This window comes from Rhipicephalus sanguineus, chromosome 1 (genome assembly GCF_013339695.2).
Source record: "Rhipicephalus sanguineus isolate Rsan-2018 chromosome 1, BIME_Rsan_1.4, whole genome shotgun sequence".
NCBI lineage: Eukaryota > Metazoa > Arthropoda > Arachnida > Ixodida > Ixodidae > Rhipicephalus > Rhipicephalus sanguineus.
This window is the reverse complement of record NC_051176.1, coordinates 173844936-173869113: the sequence shown is the minus strand read 5'-3', so window position 1 is coordinate 173869113 and position 24178 is coordinate 173844936. Positions and strand designations below refer to the sequence as shown.

At 43.2% G+C, this 24178-nt stretch overlaps 1 protein-coding gene across 1 annotated transcript in view; it reads left to right on the top strand.

Moving 5' to 3' along the window:
* Positions 1–24178, top strand: part of LOC119402497 (protein odr-4 homolog) — a 62317-nt gene that overhangs the window by 17300 nt on the left and 20839 nt on the right. Inside the window, exons 6-8 of the mRNA XM_037669649.2 lie at positions 4109–4417; positions 13392–13529; positions 20878–20965. Of these exons, the coding sequence (XP_037525577.1) occupies positions 4109–4417; positions 13392–13529; positions 20878–20965 (535 nt within the window). The remainder of the gene's footprint in view (positions 1–4108; positions 4418–13391; positions 13530–20877; positions 20966–24178) is intronic.

Here is a 24178-nt window from a genome sequence, read left to right as displayed (position 1 = left end):
GCCGATGCATCAGAATCTGCACAAGTGCGCCATTTCCATGAAGTCACAATGCACAACGTTAAAGTGTTGTTAGGAACTGCATTTGCTGAATTCAGTGGCGATTGAAATTTCTGTGTGTGGTGGAAAAATGAAACAGACAAGTGAAACGACAAGAGTAATGTTTGTTTTACCCCCTGGATGATGCTATACCTGGTGACAACTTTCTGTGGCAGCACAGCAAAAGCTATGTGGGCAGAGCTTCTGCAGATGTGTTACTACAGCAAGTATAGTCCCTTTGCAAATGGTTTCATTTTTCGGTATTTCAAGCGCATCCAACATGCCTTCCTAAATGTACGTTTTCATATGAACTCCCTCGGCTCGGGATATTATCTGTGAAATACTGTTATAAGAATTTGGTTATCTATAAATTTAATTAAAAGCCATCACAAGTCTTGATATAGTTATGGATGCAGCGCACAGGGAACTAATACATGGAATCATGGCTGGGGTTTTCTGCAAAGGAAATTACTTCATCTCTTCATATAATGCTAATCCACCAGTGCTTCAAGTCCACGTGCAAATGCGCGCCATACAATAATTTTTACATTTTTGGAAAGTTGCAGAATATTCTGTATTCTGCAGCAATGTAGGAAGCAGTTTTACTGAAGCAAGTGGTTTTATTTTGGAAACTAAAAGGTCGGCCAAGCAGGAAATGTGCAATTGGAAATGCTATGTAAAGACAACAAGCCATTTCCTAACTTTCGTAGCATACATGTTTGGTATTGTTGTTTCTCCACTTTTGGAGATGCAATAACTTTCTGGAGACTCTCGCATTATTTTGGCAGGGGATGCATTGACATCGATGGGAAGAAGCAATCTTGGCCATGGCAGGGCGAGAGCATGCATCTCGCGTTTGGAATTCCAAGTTGGGGATGTGTGCTGCACATGCAGGTGTTCAAAAATGCTGTTTTCCGACAGTGAAAAGCACACTGTCAGCCACATAATAACCAGGAACCCGGCTGGTGCCACTGTCGAAGCTTTTCACTGGTAATGTTATCATCGTAAAGGGCTCTCACCATAAAGCACCAAGAATGCTTCCCACTGTACACGATGATGCATTCATTGTTGCATTATGAGATCTTCAGCGTAACAGTACCATTAACAAGAAGCAACAAAAAAAAATTGACCATGTATGAAATTTATTTCCATTTATGAAATTTGACCATTTATGACAATTTATGAAATTGACTATTTATGAAATTTTATTTTACATACTGTTTCTGATCGCAGATTTGCTTCCAACCTAGTAGTCTCTCTCTAAATACTACCAGGTTGCCAACATCAAGGTGGCTATTGCGATGAGAGACCCACTTACACTGGTGGTATCACTTGCACACAACTCCTTTCCTCGTTATTGTATGTGGACTGCACAATATTTTGCAATGCCCCACTGTCTTCGTTTCTTCCTGGACGATGAATACAAATCAGCTTACGAACACTTGCTCATGCTCGCTTACAAGCTTCGACTCATGCCTGTTGCAACCAAGTGATGCCATAATTGTTTTACAGGAGCAGGAAAACGCAAAATAGACACCAGAAAGCTAGAAACAAGGAAAAACGAAAATCCTTTGTAGGATCAGCTTTCTTACTTACATTGCAAAAAATCTTGAAAATAAAAAGAAAAGAAACAGCTATTATTATGCGAAATAGTTTACTACAGCTAGTGTTTGCAAACTACATGCAGCAGCATAGTAAAAAAACGTGCCCTTCACAAAAAACTCAGCAACAAGTGTGGGGCTGGCATCACTTACAGACTAACACATATCCTCATTTACGCAAACTACACACAATATAACCAGACAGGTACATGTACGTATGTCCCAAGTGCGCAGGCACTCTAACACTACGGGATATAACATACACCTGCTCAGAGAGACCAGTCTCGGTTAACTTTGGAAATACATGACAAATATGAATGTGGTCATTGGAAGCGCGTATTGCCGATTTTACCATGGGAAGCCAGCTGGCGACCCTGGGTCAGGCCCGGCGAGCTGCTGCAGCCAGTGGGGCCCTGGAAGACAGGCCCTGCCTGCTGCAATCCACCAACTGCTTTGTTTTATTAAAGTTTATTCTTTCTCTCTCTCAGCTCTGTAGCCTTGGCTGTGCTGCCACAGAAAGTTGTCACCAGATATATTTGTGCAGGTGTCCTTGGAAAGCATGAAACTTCAAATGTGAAACCATCGATAGCGGACTGCTGATAGGGATATGTGCACACAGGGAAGTGTTATGCTCACCGAGATGCTTTTCTGCATCCTGAAGAATTCTGTTTTACCATCTGATGCACTGTAGACCTCATTTTTCCTTACCGCCCACTTTAGGTAGCATTAAACTTATCTGAACTGGCAACCCGCATAACATAATAAACATAATAACATAATAAAAGTGAACTTTTCGGTTTAGAACATTTGCTTTGAAAGAACATGTAAGTGTAATCTGAGTTATGACTGAAAGATTGGTTTGTTTGGCAGTCCATGGAAATTTCAAGACTCCACACCAGCCCTAAAGCTCGAAAGAATCAAGTATTTTCTTTTATAGTTCCCTAATGTCTACGATTTTCACCCATACATCACCAGAAAACCTAGAGCTTTAATTAGACATACTATTTTAGTTTTAAGGCTAACATCTTTTTCTGTCATAATCTGTAAAAGTACACGCATTGCTCCCTTTCCTAGTACTATTTCTTTTGCTAAATTTCTTCAGTACAGCTGCTATTTTTGTCTATTCTGGATCCTGAAAAAGCTATTGTTGCATATAAGGAGGTTGTTAGCAGAGCAAAAGCTGACCGTCCATGTTTATACTGGTAGCCCAAGCTAAATTTGTCACCAGGTGTTTAAGTATGAAATTTTGCATTGAAGATATATGTAGCACTTCTTTTCTTGGTGTAGTACTTTTCTAGAACGTTGTATGTAGCACTTCCTTTCTAAAACATCTTTTTGCTGGTTATAAAATTCCTCACTTTCTTCTTAATAATAAGAATAATAACTTGTAAGGTTTTATGTGCCAAAACCACCATAGCAGGGGACTCCAGATTAGTTTTGACCACCTGGGGTTCTTGAATGTGCACCTAAATCTAAGTACGTGAGTGTTCTTGCATATCGCCTTTATCAAAATTCGATCACCGTGGCCAGGAATTGAACTCGTGCCCTTGAGCTTAGCAGTGTGACACTTTACCAGCTTAAGCTACTATGGCAGGCTTCTTTTTTGTTAGCATCTCAAGTTGGAGTAGATACTTAAATTAGGGTCTACCATAGTTTTATGGGTGACAATCTATCTTGCATGAAATGATACAACTGCTGACTGGATTACAGCCTAGTATGGAATTTTGTGCGGTTTTGCTTACTGTAAATGCTACACCATTCCTTCACTCCTTTCACTATTTCTGAATTTCCTCGATACATACTTCTAACATTCCAAGTACTATCGGCGTCAAATGAAATGCAAGCAGTGGCCAGCATTCATAATGGTATAGTGCGCGCTATCCAGTCATCACCATAGACAGGCACGCATATGCAGAGTGCTGCCAAACCGGATGTGCGCGCCTGTCAATGGTGATGACTGGATGGCGTGCACTATACCATTGTGAATGCTTGCCGCTGCTTGCGTTTCATTTGACGCCATTAGTACCTATCCTAAAGCTCTTAGGTTGCCAGGCCTTTCTTTTGTAACTGGCAAGCTCAGTTTCTGGACTTCCTAAATGCTTTGATATACAAATAGCTCCAAGCATTTTTCTAGTAGCAGAAGAGTTGCTGTCATGCTTGGGGAAACCTCATTCTCTTACAGCCTAGACTTCTTCAGTACTTTCCTGCTTGTGGTGTTTCGTTGGCAGTGAATAGTGGAGTACTTAGCCATTCTGTTCTCCCTCGCAGTGTATGCGAGTATCTGAGCACCAGTTCGACCAATGTTACCCGTATTTACCTGGTACAAAGCATGTTCGGTGATTCATATGTTTGGGGTACCTCAAACGGTTGCTTAGTTCGGCTGCACTCATGTCATACTTGCAAATGTCCTGCTGAGTGCTTGAAAGAAAGAAAAAACTTCAGCATGTTTCCTGAGGTGAATGTTTGGGCAGTGCTCTGCACGGCCTGCTGATTGGAAGCCTGCAGTGGGGCCGAGTGCATGGCATCGACTGGAGACATCACTGAGCCTGGACCTGTGGGTTGCCCTTAGCGAAGAACGCTGCCGTCAGGGGCTTTTGCGACAGATCCAAGTGGGTTTGGAGCCTTTCATGCGAGGCCTGCATGATGCCCGGGCCCTACTCAACGGGGAAGCCCGGCCTCCCGATGAACCCTTGGCCGCTGCCACAGACAGGCGCCGCTCCCCACGTGCTGCCAAGGATGCCCCCCAGAGCCTGTATCTTGTTGATCTGCTGTTGCCTCTGGTGAGTGCTGCATACATGCCATGCTGTGTCTCATTTACAAGCTCTAATTTTCAGCATGCCATTCATTATTTCTTTATTATTATTGCTGCCACTGTGCTGTATCGGCCAATCAGTGGATGGTACAGTATGAAAATGTACTTAAGTACTGCAATGAAACATTGCTGTAATAAAAAAAGTCACAGTTTCGCCGCAACGGCGAAGCAATGATTGCGATAGCAATAAATCGTAGTGTAACGTGAAGAACGGAAAGCAGCTCGAAATTGCCAGCGCATCGCTCGAGCCCAAAGGACGCACGAAAAGAACGCACACAGGACGAGCGCGAACTAATGCGTCACAGCTCGACACTTGAAGCGCACTGCTCAAACATAAAGCATGACGCACGAAACAAACGAACAGGTACACACAAGACGAGCGCGAACTAATTGTCACAGTTGTTACTTATTTCTGTTTGAACAGCGCGCTCCTTTCGCAAACGCGGCCGCTGCAGCGAGCGAAGCGAAGCACCCCACCGGCTGCCCCTTCTTTCCTTGAGATAAGCGCACGAAAGCGACGACGCCCTGTAGAGCGAACAGCAACGGCGTTCGCAGGGGCGGGTCGACGATCTTTAAAGCGCGCAACACGCGCGCACGTCGCGCCATCTATGTGGCCACTAAGAAAGCATGCTGAATTACTTGGTGTATATAAATAGCTCACCGTTAGCAGGCTGAGAGACGGTGCTGTCGTGGCCTAACGTCTAACGCGGCAGGCTGCAAAGCGAGAGGTCGCCCGTTCGATTCCGCGCGTCAGAAAGAATTTCCTAATTATTTTTCTTTGTGGCCTTTCTATATATATACATACTTATACATATACGGTGAATGACGGCGACGGGGACGGACATTTTCCAGCCGAGACTGTCCATATAATTGCTATCGCAATAATATGTTGTAATGAAGCAATGATACATAATGAAGTAATCGTAATGCCTTTTGAAATTCTTTGCCTGGAGAAATTATCTATTTCATGCTGCATGTTGCGTTAATTTATGAACCCCTTGCAATGAGAGAAAAGGGACCCCTTTTCTCTCACTGCAAGGGATCCCTCATCACTTCCACCAGTGCACAAAGGGTCCCCAAAGCATCCATGGCTGAGAACCACTGTGTTACAAAATGCCTTAATGTCATCATTATCATTGTTTCATACAAATTGAAGTTAAAAATTTCTACAGAATTTCCTGTCTACCCATTCCTAATTCATACAGATTGTAAGCCATTCCTAAATTGTAAAAAGGCCAAATTCATACAAATTGTAAGCATTGATTGAAAAGTTCCTTCTTGTTGAGAATCTGTGCTCTTTGTGTGTTCCATATGACGTGCAGTTGTCCATTATTGTTTTTGGCATGCATATATCAAAGTTTCTGTGTTTTGTATTACCTGTCTCTGTGTTTTCTATTAACTTAAAGAGGCCTTCACAATTACTAATTTCAGCATTGGTAAATGTAAATGTAGAGAATCAGTCACATTTAGAGGAAAGCATCTCATTTGTATTCAGGAGCTCGTAGCAGCTGATGTTTAGCATAAAATTCACAAAACTATTCTTTCATTTATATGTACAGTCAAACCTCGTTAATACGTACCCGCTTTAAGCGTACTAACGGTTAAAACGTAGTTGCGACGAATCCCCGACCGAGTCTCATAGATCCCAATGCATTCGCTGACCGCTTAAGCCGTAGTACTTCGTCCTACGCCTACCGGTTAGTGCGTACCCTGCGTACCGCGATAACGTTTTGTGCCATAAAATTTTACTGCGCCGCTGAACTTCCCGACGCCGCAATGTGCCGCCAAAGGTTTTTCAGTCTTTTCGAGAAGTGCGTAGATCGGTCGATCACTGATTCCGACTTCCGCGCGATTGCGGCGATGCCTTTGCGGGCAAGCGGGAAAGAACGAAGGTGAGGCGGCGGCCACCGACGAACGCGCCAGCATGACTTATCGCCGACAACCTTATCACAATAAGTATCTTCAGATGTCTGCTCGGGCACGCGTGCGGCGCAGCACCACTTTAAGCCTACTGCACGCTTTTAATAGGCGACAACCTGAACGCGCTGGGCCGCCGATCGCTGCCGCCTCGTTGCGCGGGGCCGTGTTCAAGTGCGCGCCGCTTTGTAGAAAAGAAAGCAGCTCGCTGTTGCGGAGTTGAACGTTGTTGGTCGCGGGCGACGAGAAACCTCTTTGCATTGACGCTATCACGTTAAACGCACACGTATACAGCAAGCGTAGCGCTGTTGTAACCATACTGCACGCTTTTATTGGGCGACCACCCAAACGCGCTGCCGTCCGCTGCCAGGACCGCTACAGCGTCGCGGAGTGCGCATCGCTTGCAGGAAGTTCGTCATCGCCGCGTTACAAGCTACTCGCCGCATCTGTGCGCGGTCTGGAGCGAAGTGGGTACGAAGAACACTCCCACGACAAATGCGCGCGTGCGGTACAGCAAGCGGCCTGGAAGTGACGGCGTGAGCCGAGAAGGCGACGCGCTGCACGCAACTAGCAGGAGACGATCGGCTCCACGCAGCCGTACCGCGTTTCACTGGAACTGCGTCAGTTTTCGTTTATGAGGAGATAGCGGTACAGACGCATGCACATATATCGCGGAAAGCTGACACTGTCCGTTCTGCCGTTTGTTGGTCACTGCGTATACCGGACCCTGTAATAGTTCCGAAATGCTGCTTGGCGTCGCCACCGCGCGCTATCGGAACTATCGGACGGTCGTGCGAGAGTACCAGAATCTTTTCTCCACTTTGGCAAAAAGAAAGAAAAGGCTTTGCAATGGGTACTTTAGGCAATATTTGCTGTGGCACTGTATTTATTTCTTTGCTGGCGGCGATAGCGTACGCGAGGAGACGCAAATCTTTACTTGGTGGTTAATGCGTACTACCGTTTAGTGCGTAGTTACGCGGCGTTCCCGGCAGGTACGCATTAACGAGGTTCCACTGTATCGTTATTAGGAATTATATAAAGCACATTTCCCCCATAAAGCAGAAGATATGTTGGAGGTTATGCCGGCTTGAATAATAATGAGGCATTTTCCCTTGATGTGGGTGACTGACCATTTCAGGGTAATTTTTATTGCAAGTAAAATTGAATATTGAAGCAGTTTGGAGCAGACCTAATCTTTTTTTGAAGCAAATACAATTTCACTTTGAAGCAAAGTTTGAGCAGGCCATTCAGAAGTTTGGCACAGATTAGCATTTACCACTGGAGCTGCCTGGTGCATGCATATTTGAATAATAGTGGTGATAAATTTTTAATTAGTGGTATTTAAAAAATGTGCATTTTGCAACAGTTTAAAATTTCAGCGAATATCAAAGCACGTCATTTATACAGTTAAACGTCAGTATAACAAAGCTCAGTACAATTAAATTCTCAATATAACGAGGTATTTCTCTTTTTACAACTTCATGTTTATTGAAAACCATGTGTTTTAAACCTCAATTTAATGAAGCATGTTTATCAGTGATTTCAATGTAACGAAGTTTCACTGCTGCTGCAGATGAAAAACGAGGCAGTAAATTGAAACTTCTGCTAGAGCCACTGGTCATATGGCTGTGTTGCATGTGGTTTTTTCAAATGCATTTTGCGAATCACATACTGTGCAATGGAGAGCAGCTACCGAAGTGGAGCAGATGTTTTCTGGCAGCAGCTTCATAGGAGAGTGCAACTCAATGCTCTCCTTGCCTTAGAAGTGGCGGAGAGGGAGTGCTAGCTGCTGATTCGTGGCATGCACTCTGGGCATGCACTCTGGGCATGCACTCTGGCATGCACTCAGGGCACTCTGGCACTCGCACTACTCTAGCATCTCTATGCAGTGCAGTTCGGTGTTCTGTATTCTGTGTTCAGCGTAGTTCCATGTTCTGTATTCAGCGCTTGATATGATTTTTTTGTTATTGCTGCATGTCAAATAATGAGCATGATTAGCCACAGAAGCAGTAGCACTAAATATGACCACAACTTTACTTCTAAGTGATTGTTCAGAAAACAAATGTCGCCAACATGGCTGGTATTCTGCACGTGACCTCGATCAGCGTGTAAATCAGAATTGTGGCTATTTGGGCCAGTTGGTTCAGCATCAGTAACGATATGTAGCGCTAGTAACACAGACAAAAGAACACACGAGACAACAAACGAGTGCTCATTTGTTATCTCGTGTTCTTTTGTGTCCGTGTTATTTCCACTACAAATTGTTACTCACGGCAAGGAAAAGGATGTGGCTTTTTGTTTCGGGATGTCACACAGCTCACTACACATTCCCGAACTTGGAAAGAAGCTATTGTGGACTCTATGAAGAAAAACTTAGAGGACGCTTGAGCTTCGCCTTCAAGAGTAGGACGCAATAGCGTGATCGGGTGCGCATCACCTTCAACCGTGCCGCAAGGAAAAAAACACTTGTGCATGTAACATTGGCCATTTCAAACTATCCTAGAATGCCTACCGGATGTACAGTTGCTAAGTGCCCACTACACCATAATTCTTTTTTTGCAAATTGGCAGAGTACCCACTATGTGTCCGTAAGGTGCCATGCGCATCAGCATATTTTGTAATGGTGGGCAGCTTTAAACCACCCACTTGTTGCTCAATTCACATGTTTTGACAGCTGGTGCGATTCTACGATTATGCCACGCAGCATTACATGCACTAAGGAGACTCCACCTGCTACATGACATTCTTATAGCGTTTTTCACGAAGCAGTTTCAAGCACTGGCGTGGCTCTGTGGTAGAACACCTGCTTGTGTTCGATCCTCAACCCGGACAAAACATTTTTATTATTTATTTATTTGCATCTGTCTCGAATTTTCACTCATGGACAATGCCGATTTTTTGCTCACAACCAACGATGCCGACGCTGACACCAAAATTTCTGCGGAACGAGCTCTTTAACGCTATTGCATTAATATAGGATGATTCTCAATAAAAGGAATCTAACAGATGCCTTTACAGGAAACAACAGTTCTTTTCAGTAAGGGCACTGTCGCAACAAGTTTTAATTGGGAGCCGACCGACTACTTTCTTTTTTAGCTGCTTGCACCTATTAGCCACACCACTACCTACCATCTCTTAAAATCATGTGAATTTTCAGTGATAAAGCTGACTTAAAAGAGTGTTGAGCTAATGCATAGCGGTAACCGAAATTCATGACACCATACTGTGTCTCGCTCAATTCTTCAAACATATGTGCACGCAATGTCACAAAATGAAAAACGTCGGCCATGAATGGAGGTGCTGTAATTCAGGTTGTTGCCTTGTTCCTTTGGGATTGAAGATCACAGCTTTTTTGCTTTTTTGGTGTGCGATGGTTTTCATTGTTGCATGTTTCATCAGAGTGAGTGGAAAGCAAGTGGTTCTGTGAATATGACAGCATTGCAATTGCACCACTCTGGGCAACACCCAATGTATTGATGACTAGCCGCGGTGGCAGAATAGGCGCGATAACTTTGTCTAACCCATATTATTGTGGTGTGTTGGACCTGCATTTCTTTCGGCTTTACACGTGACGTAACAATGGATGCTGTCTAAAGGACTTGGCCAGCGAAGCATCAAGTTGTGGTCACCGTATTTCAGGTTTAAGAAAATTGATTTTCTTTGTGCTATTGAAATTAGTTCTTTTGTACTGCTGTATTACTTGAAAATTCTTCCGGCATTTCCCATGCAAGGAAAAGAAGTCTCTCGTGACTGTACTTTGCATAAAAGGTCAAATTTCAATTTAGCAAAGTTTCGATATAAAGGGACACTAAAGAGCAAAATGATTTTTCTCATATCAGTAAAGTACTCTTTCACAATTCCAAAAACACCACGCTTGCTGCGAGAAGACGCTTAGTAAGCGAGAAAACGCACGAAAACAAAATGTGAGTGGTGACGCCACCTTGATGTTTCCACATCATTTGCCGTGACGTCACATCTTTGACGCCACCTACTATGGACTACGTAGCTCCTAATCGGTAAAAATGAAGTACATCGCCTCTGCGGGGGCCATAGACTTAACATACCAAGTTTGGGGTAATTTTGTTGAGCCAATGGCGCTGAAATATGATATATACACTTTGAAATCCGTGGCGTCACTCGGGGAGATTTCGACACGAAATTTAAAAATGAAACTTTGAACTTGATTTTCTCCTCTATTAAAAACATACGATGGTGGAATTAACGACATTAGAGTTCTCAGGGCACAATTTATTCATCTAAACCGATTCATTGTTTCTCTTTAGTGTCCCTTGACATAACAAAGTAGATTGCCGATTTTACCGACTTCATTATATCAAGATTTAACTGTAATTACAGTAAAACCTTGGTGATACGAATCTCGCGGGGTTACCAAAAATATTCGTATCATCTCAAATTCGTATCACCAGAAAACATGGAAAATTAGTATGCGACAAAAGAAAGTAGGCATACGTTTTGATTCAGTGTTTCTCAGGGCCGCAGCGACGTTATGAACAGCTCACAATGATTGCCAGTAAAGTTTTTAGACGTCAGCGATCATACTTGTACTCGTAAATATACGGTGCATGCGCGCGTGTGTAATTAATGAACCAGATGTATTTTGCCCCGTAACCGCTACTAGCCCCTTCCTAATCTTACTACGCTTTTCTGCATGACACCAAAGTACTGCGGTGAAAGTGACTTAAGCGTTTTGCACATGATGGATAGAGGCCAAGCTCCTTCGCCAAGACCATTAGACCGTTGGCTTCGTCTCTTGGGGTTTTCGGCCACCTTTAGTGGGACTTCATGACGGACCCGCAGGCCAAGTTTCAGTCTTGTTTCATAGAACGTCTGATTGCTGGGACATGGCTTGCATCGGCGTGGCAGGCACGTGTTAACACAGTACAAAGACGCTGCTGCCTCGAGCACAGGAGCACGCGTCAACACGTCGGAAGAAAAAAAAAAGCGCGACGTCAGCGTCATCTGTAATCTAAATGCGAAGGCGCCTGGAGGCCTCGAATATGCGCGCGCACTATCTCCGAGACGACGACGCACCGTTGATGGTTGCGCAGCGCGTATGCCCGCGCCCGCGCGCGTGCCCGCGAGCCCGGTCGTGCAGCGCGCATGCCCACGACAGCGGGGGCAGCACCTGTTCGTACCTGTGCACTAGCATACGTTCGTATCAAACGTCGCGGGGTGCAAATCGGTTCGCAACAACCTTGCTCCCATACATTGCAGGCTAATGGGCCTTGGCCGGGACCACATAAAAATTCGTATCACCCCGAAATTCGTACGAGCCGTGATCATATTACCGAGGTTTTGCTGTACCTTTCTCTGCAAGAGAGAGTTTTAGATTTAGTGTCCTAGTGCAATGCAAAGGACCTTCATGAAAGAGGGTAGGTGTACAGACGAGGCCACAGGAGAACAGAACGAAACAACACTAGCGTCGCATTTTTGTTGTCTCGTTCTCTTCTTCTGCAATTGGTGTGGGAGTCCCATTCCAGATGTTACAGTGTAGATTAAAACGGTGGCATACTGCTCTGCTAATTTAAATCTTGGTTGAAAATAAATGTTCCTGTGTATACATACTCTTCATTCTGGTCGAACTGCGCTGTGGGACGAGACACGAAGAGAAAGGCAAGACAAACGAGCGCAGTTTGTCTTGCCTTTCTCTTCATGTCTTGTCTTACTGCGCAGTTCGACCAGAATGAACTTGTACCAACTTGCACAACTCTCCACGCTGCTTACTATATATATACTCTGTCTCACAAGCCGGTTGCAGCAGGGTGGAAGCTACGAGGTGTAAACAAGCCACATGGTTATGCAGTAAAACATAGTTCTGTTTCTAATGTATTATAATTGGCAAGGTGAAGACAATTGCATTTGTTTGGCACATGCTATGTCACAGCGATACCTGATGTGCTAATTATGATTTGGATTGACGTCATATGCCTTTAATTATGGTATCAGTAACTGCCGGTAACTGTGGTGGCGAAGCAACATGGCAGCGCCCATGCAGTCAGGACTGCCTACTTTGATTCGAACTCGCACTTGCTACTTGCCCACTGTCCTGACAGCAGTAAATAAATAGTGGAATGGACTATCACTTTGTTTGATCTCACACTGAGAATGAAGCATCAAGTATGTTTTGTCCTTATTATTGAGATCAGCTGTTTGTTCAGCCATGCCTACTAAGCTTTATATATGAGAATTTGAGAATGGATCTTTGAAACAGTGCAAAATAGTCATGAATACATTGCTGTCGAAGTGTCAGAAAGCAAATATAAAGCAAACGCAAGTGTCAGTTTAGAACTAATGGGTTACACACACAGCGCACGACGACAACTTTATAAAATTGAGGCGGAATGAGCCAGCCTCGACGGGTTCCACCGTGTTCTTGTTTTTTTTGGATGAATACACTGGGAAAGATTTTCGCTCCTGTTGGCTAAGCAGCCCCGCAGCCTCCGCAGTGCTGCAACTAGCTTGTGAGATGGAGTATAGCACATTTTAAATTTTTGCACTAAAGGCTGTTTTAGTAGTATGGGAAACACTAAAATGTGAATAACACTACATAAAGCAGGAAAAACATAGAATATCATTTTACCATGAAAGAAGGTGCTGATAAGCTCAGATTTTTTTTTCAAAAAGTTATCTCGGGGGATAAACACACATCACTTTTGCCCAAAAATATGCACCAGAAAAGCATAACCTTCGTCACATGATGCTATGTTGTGTCTGCAAGGCAGAAATTTTCTTTGCTATTTTTCAATCTGAAATGGCATGCTACTAAATGTCTTATACATTGCATCCTTTATGCACTGTTGTCTTTTGCCCATCTCACTTGTTGTTGAATATGGAGAACTGCCTATGCTGTAACCTGGTATTGAGGTCTTTATATTTATTACCAGGTTTTAAACTGTAGAAGTGCAAATTGTTGTTTCAGAGCCATTAAAGTCAAGAATCTGTAGGAGGTGTAGGTTCTTTAACAAGGCTTTGCTGGGTCAACAGAGCAATATGATGTATTGCAGGATTGTGGCAATGGTGGGTGTTCTCCTGGTGGCCAAGTGCATGGACCAACATCTTGTGGAGCCAGTATGTCCATTGCAGGGACCATACAGTGTCGAGGATTTGTTCATGCCAAAGCCACTGTTCAGGAAGCTGTCAAGGTCAGCTATGTCTCTGTTGCCATGATCACAAGAGCTACGAAACAGGAAAACAGTATTCAGATGGCTTTCAATGATGATGGCTTTACCTATTTGAAACGAAGTTGCTGTCATGGCTATCAATTGACTTCTCTTGATTGCTATGATTGGTCCCTTCCTTTCAGCCTTAATTGGTTGAAAAATGATATTTTTTTTCGTTCATTCAATTTGATTGATAAAAATCACAAGAGGTGTTTACAAACTATATGGATCGACAGTCGCACTGGCTAGTGGTTGGTCTATTCAAGAACACGTTGAACAGGTTAACAAAGCAAATATATATGTATACCAGTAATAAAATCTCATAAAAAAAATTTAAAAAGCATACAACAAAAAGAAAAGAAGAGAAAAGTGCCACGTTTCAGTTTTGTGAACATTTATTGACATAATTTTTTCATAGTTCACGGACTTTCTGCAAAGGAAATAAAAACTACATAACAGCTGGTTGGTTCATGGAAAGACTCACACTGGATGTTTTTATAAGTTCAAAAATTCTTCGAGTTGCATAATTGAACTTAATAAGCAAACTACAAGAAATATTGAGTGCTTAATATGCTATGAACCATTCATGTTTGTTTGTGTCTAAAGTGTACCGTAGGCTTTGCATTTATGTTCAGATCAAATACATGAAACCAGGGTGCCAAATTAAACCTGAACTGAAAACTGTACCCGTACCAGAATTTTGGGCCAGAACTAAATCCGAACCAATATTTTTGAAGCACGCCTGTACCCGAACAGACCCTGAATCGTAAAAAAATATTGGTTATTAGTAGGGGTGTGCGAATAGTGAAATTGCATCTTGAATCGAATTCAAATTGAATAGTGCCTAATAGTGGCCAAAGATATAGAATATCGAATAGTATATTTACACGAAATGTGTACCGCCAGTTACGGCAAGACAAAGGTAAAATTAGGGACGCTACGGTCTGCTGACCACTTCATTACGCACTTGCTCAGGAGTGGCTTTTGTTTCAGCTTTTATGAGCGTGCAAGCATGTTGATAGGAGAGCCGCCACTCCTAACCTCCTAACGGAGGGGGATGCGGTAGGCACCTTCTTTTTTTCCCCCTATGGTCGCGCAATACGACTCATCTGACAACGGTAATGTTGTGCTTCATCGCCATGGGTGCTCCAAGCCCAGAAATCTTCGGGCGCCTGTTCACAGCAGCGTTTTAACTACGCGCCGGAGCGATGGGAGTTTCTGAACGAGTGATGTGGTGCGGCAGTGGCGAGTGCCCAGCGTGAACAAATTTTTATGTGTAAGGCCAATCACCGAGGGTTTCGCAGGCCAAAGTCAGGTCGTTTTAGGCGTTTGCGGCATATGCAACCGAACTACACAAGAAGTCCGTGCCTTCGTTTTGGGAGCGAATTTGTGAAGGACTTGACAGTTTTCTCATGTGTTTTTCTACGTGCGGAAATGACATAATCTCCTTTAAGGGGGGACATGGTACCTGGGGCTATGTTGTTCATTTTCTGATAAGATTAAATTAAAAAGCACAGATATACAGTATATGTATTTTTTTGTGCTGATTATAAAAGCGCAGAAATTTTTCTTTGGCTCAAATAATGATTGAGGTAATTAAATGTTAATTACTATTATTTGGTGAGACAACAGATAATAATAAACTTGGCAGAAAGTTATGTTTAATGCATGAATGGAAAGCAGAATGTATAAAAATTGAACTGCTGCAAGCAGTTTTCAAATCCAACGACAATTAACAATTTAGCAGCCCATTGAAATTTAGTGTTTACAGTACAGCTACTAACGCTCAAGAACAAAGGCAGGTTAAAAAATAATAGAAGAAGAAAGAATCTGCTTGCAGCATTTCAAGCTTTATGCATTTAGCTTCATACAGCAAAAAATGTTACAGCTGTAGCTATTCCAGAGCTTGAGCAATTGCCGCACCAAACAAGCGGGGTGAATAAAAGCTTGTTTTGAGAAAATGCAAGAAAACAGATAAAGCTCATATTGAACCACATGTAATAGAAAATATAGAAATATTTTTGTTAGATGATTAGTCACCACCAGGGACATAACCTGCATGCCTACTGCTGCAACATACGTCATTCAGAGCAGCATGTCAATAAAAGAGCCCATTTTTCATGCTTTTACTCAATCGAAATATAGCTTGTCTTGGGGATACAAGTTGCTGTTTGTGCTGAAATATCAATGCAAGATATAAGAAACTTGGTCAGCACTTGCGGTAGTGCCTGTATGTTACAAATACTATATTCAGAAAACTGAATTTTTCCATGATTTTTCATCTCTAAGACCAGTGTCCCCCCTTAAAATAAACATGCGCTCGCTTTTGAATCAGGATGTCAGTGAAAGTTTAATGAAAGATGACGTTAGCGTTAGTTTTAGCCACCCTACCCTAACCAAGTTGCATCATTGGCCTTTGTCACATTTTAGATATTCGTCCTGTCGAATTATTCGAAATTTCGAATACTAGCTATTCAAAAGTCGAATCAAATTATTCAATTAGGAACTATTCGATTCGAATTCGAATATTCGCACACCCCTAGTTATTAGTTCGGAACAAGGCAGTTCAAAGGCTACATATGCTGGTCATGCAGTGCAATGCCCATAAGATTGCTGTGTTTATGAGCATACCTGCTGTAGCTATTTTCACTAAATTTCGGTGATATTTATGTAAAAACATTGATCGCTGTTTCCAGTTTGCCAACAGGCAGATTTCTTCCACCTCCAGAGAAAAACTTGCAGATGTTCCATGTGCTTGACACAGCTCATGATTAAAAAAAAACGAAATTGAATGGTAAATTATAAAATACAAGTCCTTGTGAACTTATTAGTGCAGTCACTTGAGCAATGCCATCTAGAGTTTTAGCTTAGCACATTTAAGGGGGATACTGGCCTTACAGACGAAAAATGATGGGAAAAAATCAATTTTTTTAAAATGGTATTTTTGTAGCATATAAGTTCCCGAAATCTTGGATTGATATTTCAGCCACAGTAGTAATTAATGTCACTAAAGCAAGCTATATTTCGAGTGAAAACAAAACAAAACAATAAAGGGGCTTTTTTCACGCCACGCTGCTGCCGAGTGACATGCTGCAGCAGCAGGCATGCAGGTTATATCCCTTGTGACTACTACTAATCCCACAAAAATATTAAGTACAACAAAAATATTTCAAGATATTGTGTGAAATGTGGGTCAAAATAGGCTTTAGTATTTCTTTTTTTTTTCTTTTTTCCTTTTTGTATTTTCTCAAAACAAACTTTTATGCACTCTGCTTATTTGAGACGTTCATTTCTCAAGCTCTAGGATAGCGATAGCTGTAATGTTTTTTGCTATACGAAGCTAAATGCAGAAAGCTTGAAGTGCTGCAAGCATATTCTTAGTTTCCTCCATCTATAATTTTTTCAAGCAAAGCTTGTATTGCCTGACTAGTGTCGGCATCGTTATGGGTGTTGTCAAAAAACTCATAGCACATATGTGCCCCACTACTCACCAGTGGTGAATAGTGGGACACATAGTGGGGCAACATTGCGTGAGTAGAGGGGCATGGTGGCGTCTGTGTTGTGGGTGTTCGCAAAAAACTCATAGTGCATATGTGCTACAGTAATTGGGCAAGCCCCACTACTCACCACTGGTCCACTAAAAATGAAGAAGGGAATGGTGCGTCGGCGCCAGTGCTTGGCAGGTCCCCCTTCTCACCTGCAGCTGGCACACAGAAGGTGGCAAATGAGGGTGAGGATCACTCCCTTTGCCTTCTCTGGAGGCAAAGGGAGTGATCCTCATCCTCATTTGCCTCCTTCTGTATCGATTCAGGATGATAACGTAAGAAGGAGTAATAGCGCAGAGGAATCTGACATCCCACCAGTATTGACAGGAGAAGTAAAGAAAGCCCTAAAGGGAATGCAAAGAGGCAAAGTAGCTGGTGAGGATCAGGTAACATCAGACCTGTTGAAAGACGGTGGAGAGATTATGTTAGAGAAACTGGCCACCCTGTATACGAAGTGCCTCTCGACGGTTAGGATACCAGAATCTTGGAAGAATGCCTAGATCATCTTGATCCATAAGAAAGGGGATGTCAAGGACCTGAAAAATTACAGGCCCATAAGCTTACTGTCCGTTGTCTACAAGCTATTTACAAAAGTAATTGCTAACAGAATTAATACGACATTAGAGTTCAATCAACCAAGGGACCAGGCAGGATTTCGTACAGGATTCTCAACAATAGACCATATTCATACTATCAATCAGGTGATAGAGAAATGTGCGGAATACAACCAACCCATATACATAGCCTTCATAGATTACGAGAAGGCATTTGATTTGGTGGAGACATCAGCAGTCATGCAGGCACTGCGGAATCAAGGCATCGACGAAGCCTATATAAACATAATGGAAGAAATCTACAGCGGATCCACAGCCACAATAGTCCTCCATAAAGAAAGCGACAGAATCCCAATAAAGAAGGGCGTACGGCAGGGAGACACGATCTCTCCAATGTTATTCACCGCGTGTTTACAGGAGGTTTTCAGGGCCCTAGATTGGGAAGAGTTAGGGATAAGAGTTAATGGAGAGTACCTCAGTAACCTACGATTCGCTGATGACATTGCATTGATGAGTAACGCGGGAGACGAATTGCAGCTCATGATTACTGAACTGGATACGGAAAGTAGAAGAGTAGGTCTGAAAATTAATGTGCATAAAACTAAAGTAATATGGAACAATCTTGGCAGAGAACAGCGCTTTGCGATAGGTGGCGAGACACTGGAAGTTGTAAAGGAGTACGTCTACTTAGGACAGGTAGTAACTGCGGAGCCGAACCATGAGAGTGAAATAACTAGAAGAATAAGGATGGGTTGGGGCTCATTCGGCAAGCATTATCAAATCATGAATGGTAATCTACCACTATCGCTGAAGAGGAAGGTATATAACAGCTGCATCTTACCGGTACTTACCTACGGAGCAGAAACCTGGAGAATTACAAAGAGGGTTCAACTTAAATTGAGGACGACGCAGCGAGCGATGGAAAGGAAAATGATAGGTGTAACCTTAAGAGACAGGAAGAGAGCAGAGTGGGTCAGGGAACAAACGGGCGTTAAGGACATCATAGTTGAAATCAAGAAGAAATGGATATGGGCCGGGCACGTAGCACGTCGGCAGGATAACCGGTGGTCATTAAGGGTAACTGACTGGATTCCAAGAGATGACAAACGCGTGAGGGGGAGACAGAAAATTAGGTGGGTAGATGAGATTAAGAAGTTTGCAGGTATTACGTGGCAGCAGAAAGCACAGGACCGCGTTGATTGGCGGAACATGGGAGAGGCCTTCGCCCTGCAGTGGGCGTAGACAGGCTGATGATGTTGATGTATCGATCCACAGGTGAGGGCTGCCATTGCAGAAGCACAAGGACAATGCCGGGCTGCTCCAGAAGTTCGACAGGCGCACGTCGAAGCGAAAAGACAGCAGCAGGCCAATCCTCAGGTTCAAGCTGCAGAAGCAGAAGTGAAAGCCCAGTACCGTGCAGCTAACCCTGAAGTGCAGAGCCCTGACAGGGAATCTAATGCAGGCTACGAGAAGACAATCCCAGGCTGCCAGTCCAGGATGCCATCCGATTACGAGAGGCTCAAGTCCAGGCGATGACCAGTGTAGAAGCCACTGATGCCAGTGCTTAATTCTACTCAACCATTCTTACCAAGATTGGCGATGGCCGAACGCTGGAAGAGGATGAGCTTAAACTGCTTGAGAGCTGCTGTGGGTGAAGGTCCATTTCTCGGCATGGAGAAACGGAAAAAGTTAGGAAGGAGCATTGTGCAGTGCAGTAGAAAGAAAGAAAGAAAAGTAGTAGGTCAGGTACGCGTACGCCAAGCTTCGCTTACCCCCATTTTGCTGACAGGGGAAGGGCTGCTGTATTTTTTAAAATATTTTTTTGTTCTTGTTCACTAGTAACCATGTTGTAAACACTGAACTATGATGTGTTGCTAAATTGCTGATTATTGTTGGATTTGAAAACTGCTTGGAGCACTTCAGTCCTTATACATTCTGCTTCACTCGTGCATTGAACACAACTTTCTGCCCAGTTTATTTTTATCTGTTGTCTACCTAAATAATAGGGATTAACATTTAATTATTTTGATAATGACTTGAGCCACCAAAAAAATGATTGCACTCTTAAAGTCAGCACAAAAAAATATATATGTATTTATATACCTGTGCTTTTGAATTGAATTTAGTCTACAAATAAACAAGCAAGCTCTGGGTACAATGTCCCTCCCTTTTCAGTTCAATAGTGCTGTGCAATGAATGTGTAGAAGATAAAGTGTGCTGTGCTGAACCTATATGTGAACTACGCGATTGTTGTGAACAAGGTCACAAACTATTATGGACATTTATTTTTTAAACTGTATTTGAATTGGAGCAAAATGTAGTGCATTGAGTCCAAATAAAACCCATATATTTTTGGTTTGACAGCCTGCGTGAAACACTCTGTAGAATGTTTGCATACACACGGGACAGTCGGCTGGAGTTCAGTTAGGCAGACAGTGTTAATTGATCCTAAGAATCATAGATACTGGATGGAAAGCCTTCACCTTTCTGTTGAAAGCTTTTCTGAGCTGTGCCCTTTCAGCCACTGTATGTAGTGTGGGCATTGAACATTTATGTTATTTGTACTTCTATAAGTATGAGATGTTTGATTCTGTGTGAAGCGCTCAAGAAAATAACTGTTTTCTCTGGTTCTCGCCATATAATCACAAGACAAAAATATGTCTTGCTCTTTTTGTGCCATTCACTTTCTGCGCAGTAAGTTTTCATGCCACTGAAGCGTAATTAATAGCATTGAAAAATATGGTGTTCAAGAGAATATTTAAAATTGATATTGTAAATTCTTATCATAGTTTTGATGGTGAGGCACAGCTGTATTTAGCTTAATGTTTATTGTGAATTTACAAATTTAACATCATATTTATATGCATTTGTTGGTACTGGAATAAGAAAAATATAACAAATTTTGTAAGGAGCATCTCTTGTACTGTTTACTCAAGATGCCACTCCATTTCTTTGTCAGTGTGGAAGGTGGTTACTTTCTCTGCATTTGTGACTTGTATTGCGGTTACTTGCTAGTGAATGGCTACAGCATGCCTAACTGCTGGTAAAACTAGGTGAAAGATGGAAGTGAAGCACACTATGTCTTTCCTGTTTCTTGATTAAAACTGTATAGCTAACCATTTTTCAGCCATGTAGTAACTGGTGTGAAATATATTAAGTCCTTACTTATGCAACTGCCTTTTAGCAAAGCTCACTGTTTTAAGTAGCCTAACGTTATACTAAAACCTGCAGGCCATCAAGCAAGATGTCTATCGGAGTATCACATCAAGATGCGAGATACAGTGTGAAGACATGCTACTTATTGAAGATGAACAGCATGGTAAGCTTCCAACTGTTGTTTCCTTTTAAAGGGGCCCTGCAACACTTTTATAACATAGCCAGAAAATGCTGCCCATCAGTAGTCAAGGCATCTGTGAACGCGCAAGCCACAATATTATTGCACTGCATGCAATAATATTTGGCTTGCATATGAAAGTGAGGAAATCAGGGAGCCAGTATCGCCAATTCTAATCAAATCAACTGTGGTCGAGTACATCATGCCACTGAAACAGCAAAGCTCTTGGTGGTAAACAGTTGTCTGCTTTCAACAATCTAGAAGCTGCAATTAGTTTTTTGACATACAAGAAGCCGAGTAAACTAAGCAGTTACTTTGTCAAACAATAAATGTTTAAAACAGTGAATAAATTTTGTCATTTTGTTGGCTTATCACTTGCTTGAACATATGCAGAGTGTTTTCTTTTATAGACAGTACAGAGTTTTCAAATAAGAACGCTGTGATAATAAGGCATCTGTTGTCTTCGCAAGCAAACTCTTTGTCGAGGTGTTGATACCTTGCCATTTCTAAAGCTACATAGAAAATACTATTTAAGAAGAGCTCGTCAATTAACATTCTTATTATCAACTTGCATGTAATAATCCTAGTTGTCTTCGTTTTTGCTTAGTGTATTGCTACACCTAGTGTTTACTTTTTTATTGTATTTAATTATGCATATCGAATAGCTTATGCACTTTACATGCTGTTTTATGTATCAGCATAATAATGATTTTAATGGGAATCTGATTTTTCAGCTTGTCAAGCATCATTAAATTAAATATTAATTAAATTATGCTTGTGAGATTTTACCGCTGATGCTACTTCCCTATTCTGGTCCATCTTGCTGGAGCACCAGTGCAATTGACTAAAGAGCTGCTTTGAGAGTACGTGCACTATGCTAAAGGGAAGATAATGTGTGTAATGGTGCAAACTTATGTATTGACTCCTGCCTCCTAGATTTACGGGACGCTAAAGCAAGCTTAGAACGACGCTGGCAAAAGCAGCGTTAGAACCGTACTCTTAGACGTCGCCTCGCCCGCCACAGCAATGAGATCAAAACAAAACTGGGAATCACTTTGCAACGAATTAGATGGCAATATGGGTTTGCCTCAGACTTGGAACTTGTTTAGGCACTTAATTGACCCAACTCAGTCTAAGACTACCCAAAGGCACAGCCTCACCAAACTCCTACATACCTCCACCAGAACTCCTCCAGGGACTTCAAAATAAATACTTCCCAACATGTGCTGCAGTAACACACCCCGACTATACAGGGCCCCCTAATGACCTCCTCGACCAACCCATTACAGTAGCAGAAGTTCAAGCCGAACTACAGAAACGAAACACTTGTTCAGCCCCCGGTCCGGATGGGGTGCACAACAAAGCACTTCGTAATCTCGACGCCCAATCCATTGCCGTCCTTACTGATTACTTCAATGAATGCTGGCAAAGGGGCACCCTCCCATCACAGTGGAAAGAGGTCAAGGTCATCTTTATACCCAAACCTGGGAAACCTCTGCTTGCCTCTGACCTCAGGCCCATATCCCTCACCTCATCTTCCAAACCAGGCTTTGCCAGTACTTAGAAGGCAAGAATCTCATGCCCACTTGCATGTTTGGATTTCGTCCTGGGCTTTCCACACAGAACGTTTTCCTACAACTAAAGCATCATATCCTCGACTCTCAAACCTGTGACACCAGAGCTATCTTAGGTGTAGACCTCACTAAGGCATTCGACAACGTTATGCACTCAGCTATCCTACAGAACTTTGCAACCCTGGGAGTCGGTGCAAAGACGTACAACTACGTCCACGACTTCCTCAGCCACCGTGCAGCCACATTTACCTTTGGCGATCACAGCCTCCCAGGCATCACGCTTGGCGCACAAGGTACACCCTAGGGAGCATTTCTTTCCCCTCTTCTTTTTTAACATTGCACTTCATCTGCCCCAACAGCTGGCTCAGATCCCTGACATCCATTTCAGCTTCTGTGCCGACAACATCACTGCCTGGGCAAACCGCAGCAGTGACGCCGAAATAGAAGATTAACCTACAATTGGCTCTGATTACCATTGACACATATGTATGGGAGCGTGGCCTTACCTGCTCCCCTTCCAAATCAGAGCTCTTTCTCTACCGCCCTAAGCAACGTAATTCAGTCATTCCCCCCATCTCTCTCACGCTAGGTGCCCATCCCATCCCACTAGTCTCTAAAATTCGTGTGCTAGGGCTAGTTCTCTACTCACATGGCGCACACGGAGAAGTCATAAGGACTTTCCAAACACATGCTCAACAGACCACTTGACTGATTCACCGCATAGCGAACCGTCGGGCTGGCCTACGCAAGCGAAACAAGTTTCACCTTCCCCAGGCTTACATCATAAGCTGCACCACATCCCTTACCTACCCCTCTGACAGAAGGAGAGAGACCAGGTTAACGTGCTAATATGGAGTTGCACAAAACAGCTCTACGACTTCTCCCCAGCGCATCCAATGCCCGACTCCTCAAGCTTGTGTACATAACACATTTGAGGAACTCGCGGAAGTCACCTTTACGGCATAAACGTCTCATCTGTTTAATTCAGTAGATGGGTGCACTCTATTGTCCCAATTAAACTTCACCCCAATCATACACTCACCCGAGGGGGTCCCTCTTTCTTCTGACCTCCGCTCTCACCTAAGCGTACCCCCCATCTCGAAAAACATGCACCCTGTGCGAGACGAGAAACGCAGAAAGGCAAGGGCTCAGGCCCTCGAGGAACAGTATAGTGAAGGCCATGACGTGGTCTACGTGGACGCAGCGGAAGACGCGTCAGGAGCCCATATGGCGGTAGCTGACAGTCAGGCAAAGCTTCTAATGTCGTGCTCAATCATCACCGATTCCTCCACAGAGGCAGAAGAGACAGTCATCGCGCTTGCACTTATCTCGAAATCTGCCACCACAATCATAAGCAACTCAAAATCTGTTATTCTGAACTATGCCAATGGCTTCATATCTCGCACCGCTGCTCGCTTACTACGCTTCTGGCAGCCTCGGCGTTCCATAACACTCGTCTGGACGCCAGCACAAGCCGGCCTCCCTGGCAACAAGGAGGCTCATTCCCTAGCCCGAGGTCTGACATTCCGGGCAGGAGAAATGGAGCCCCTCCACAGGCCGAGGAGCTCACCTTTCGTGGTATTGATCTCTCGTACTATCGGGACTAACGAAGAGTATAGGCACC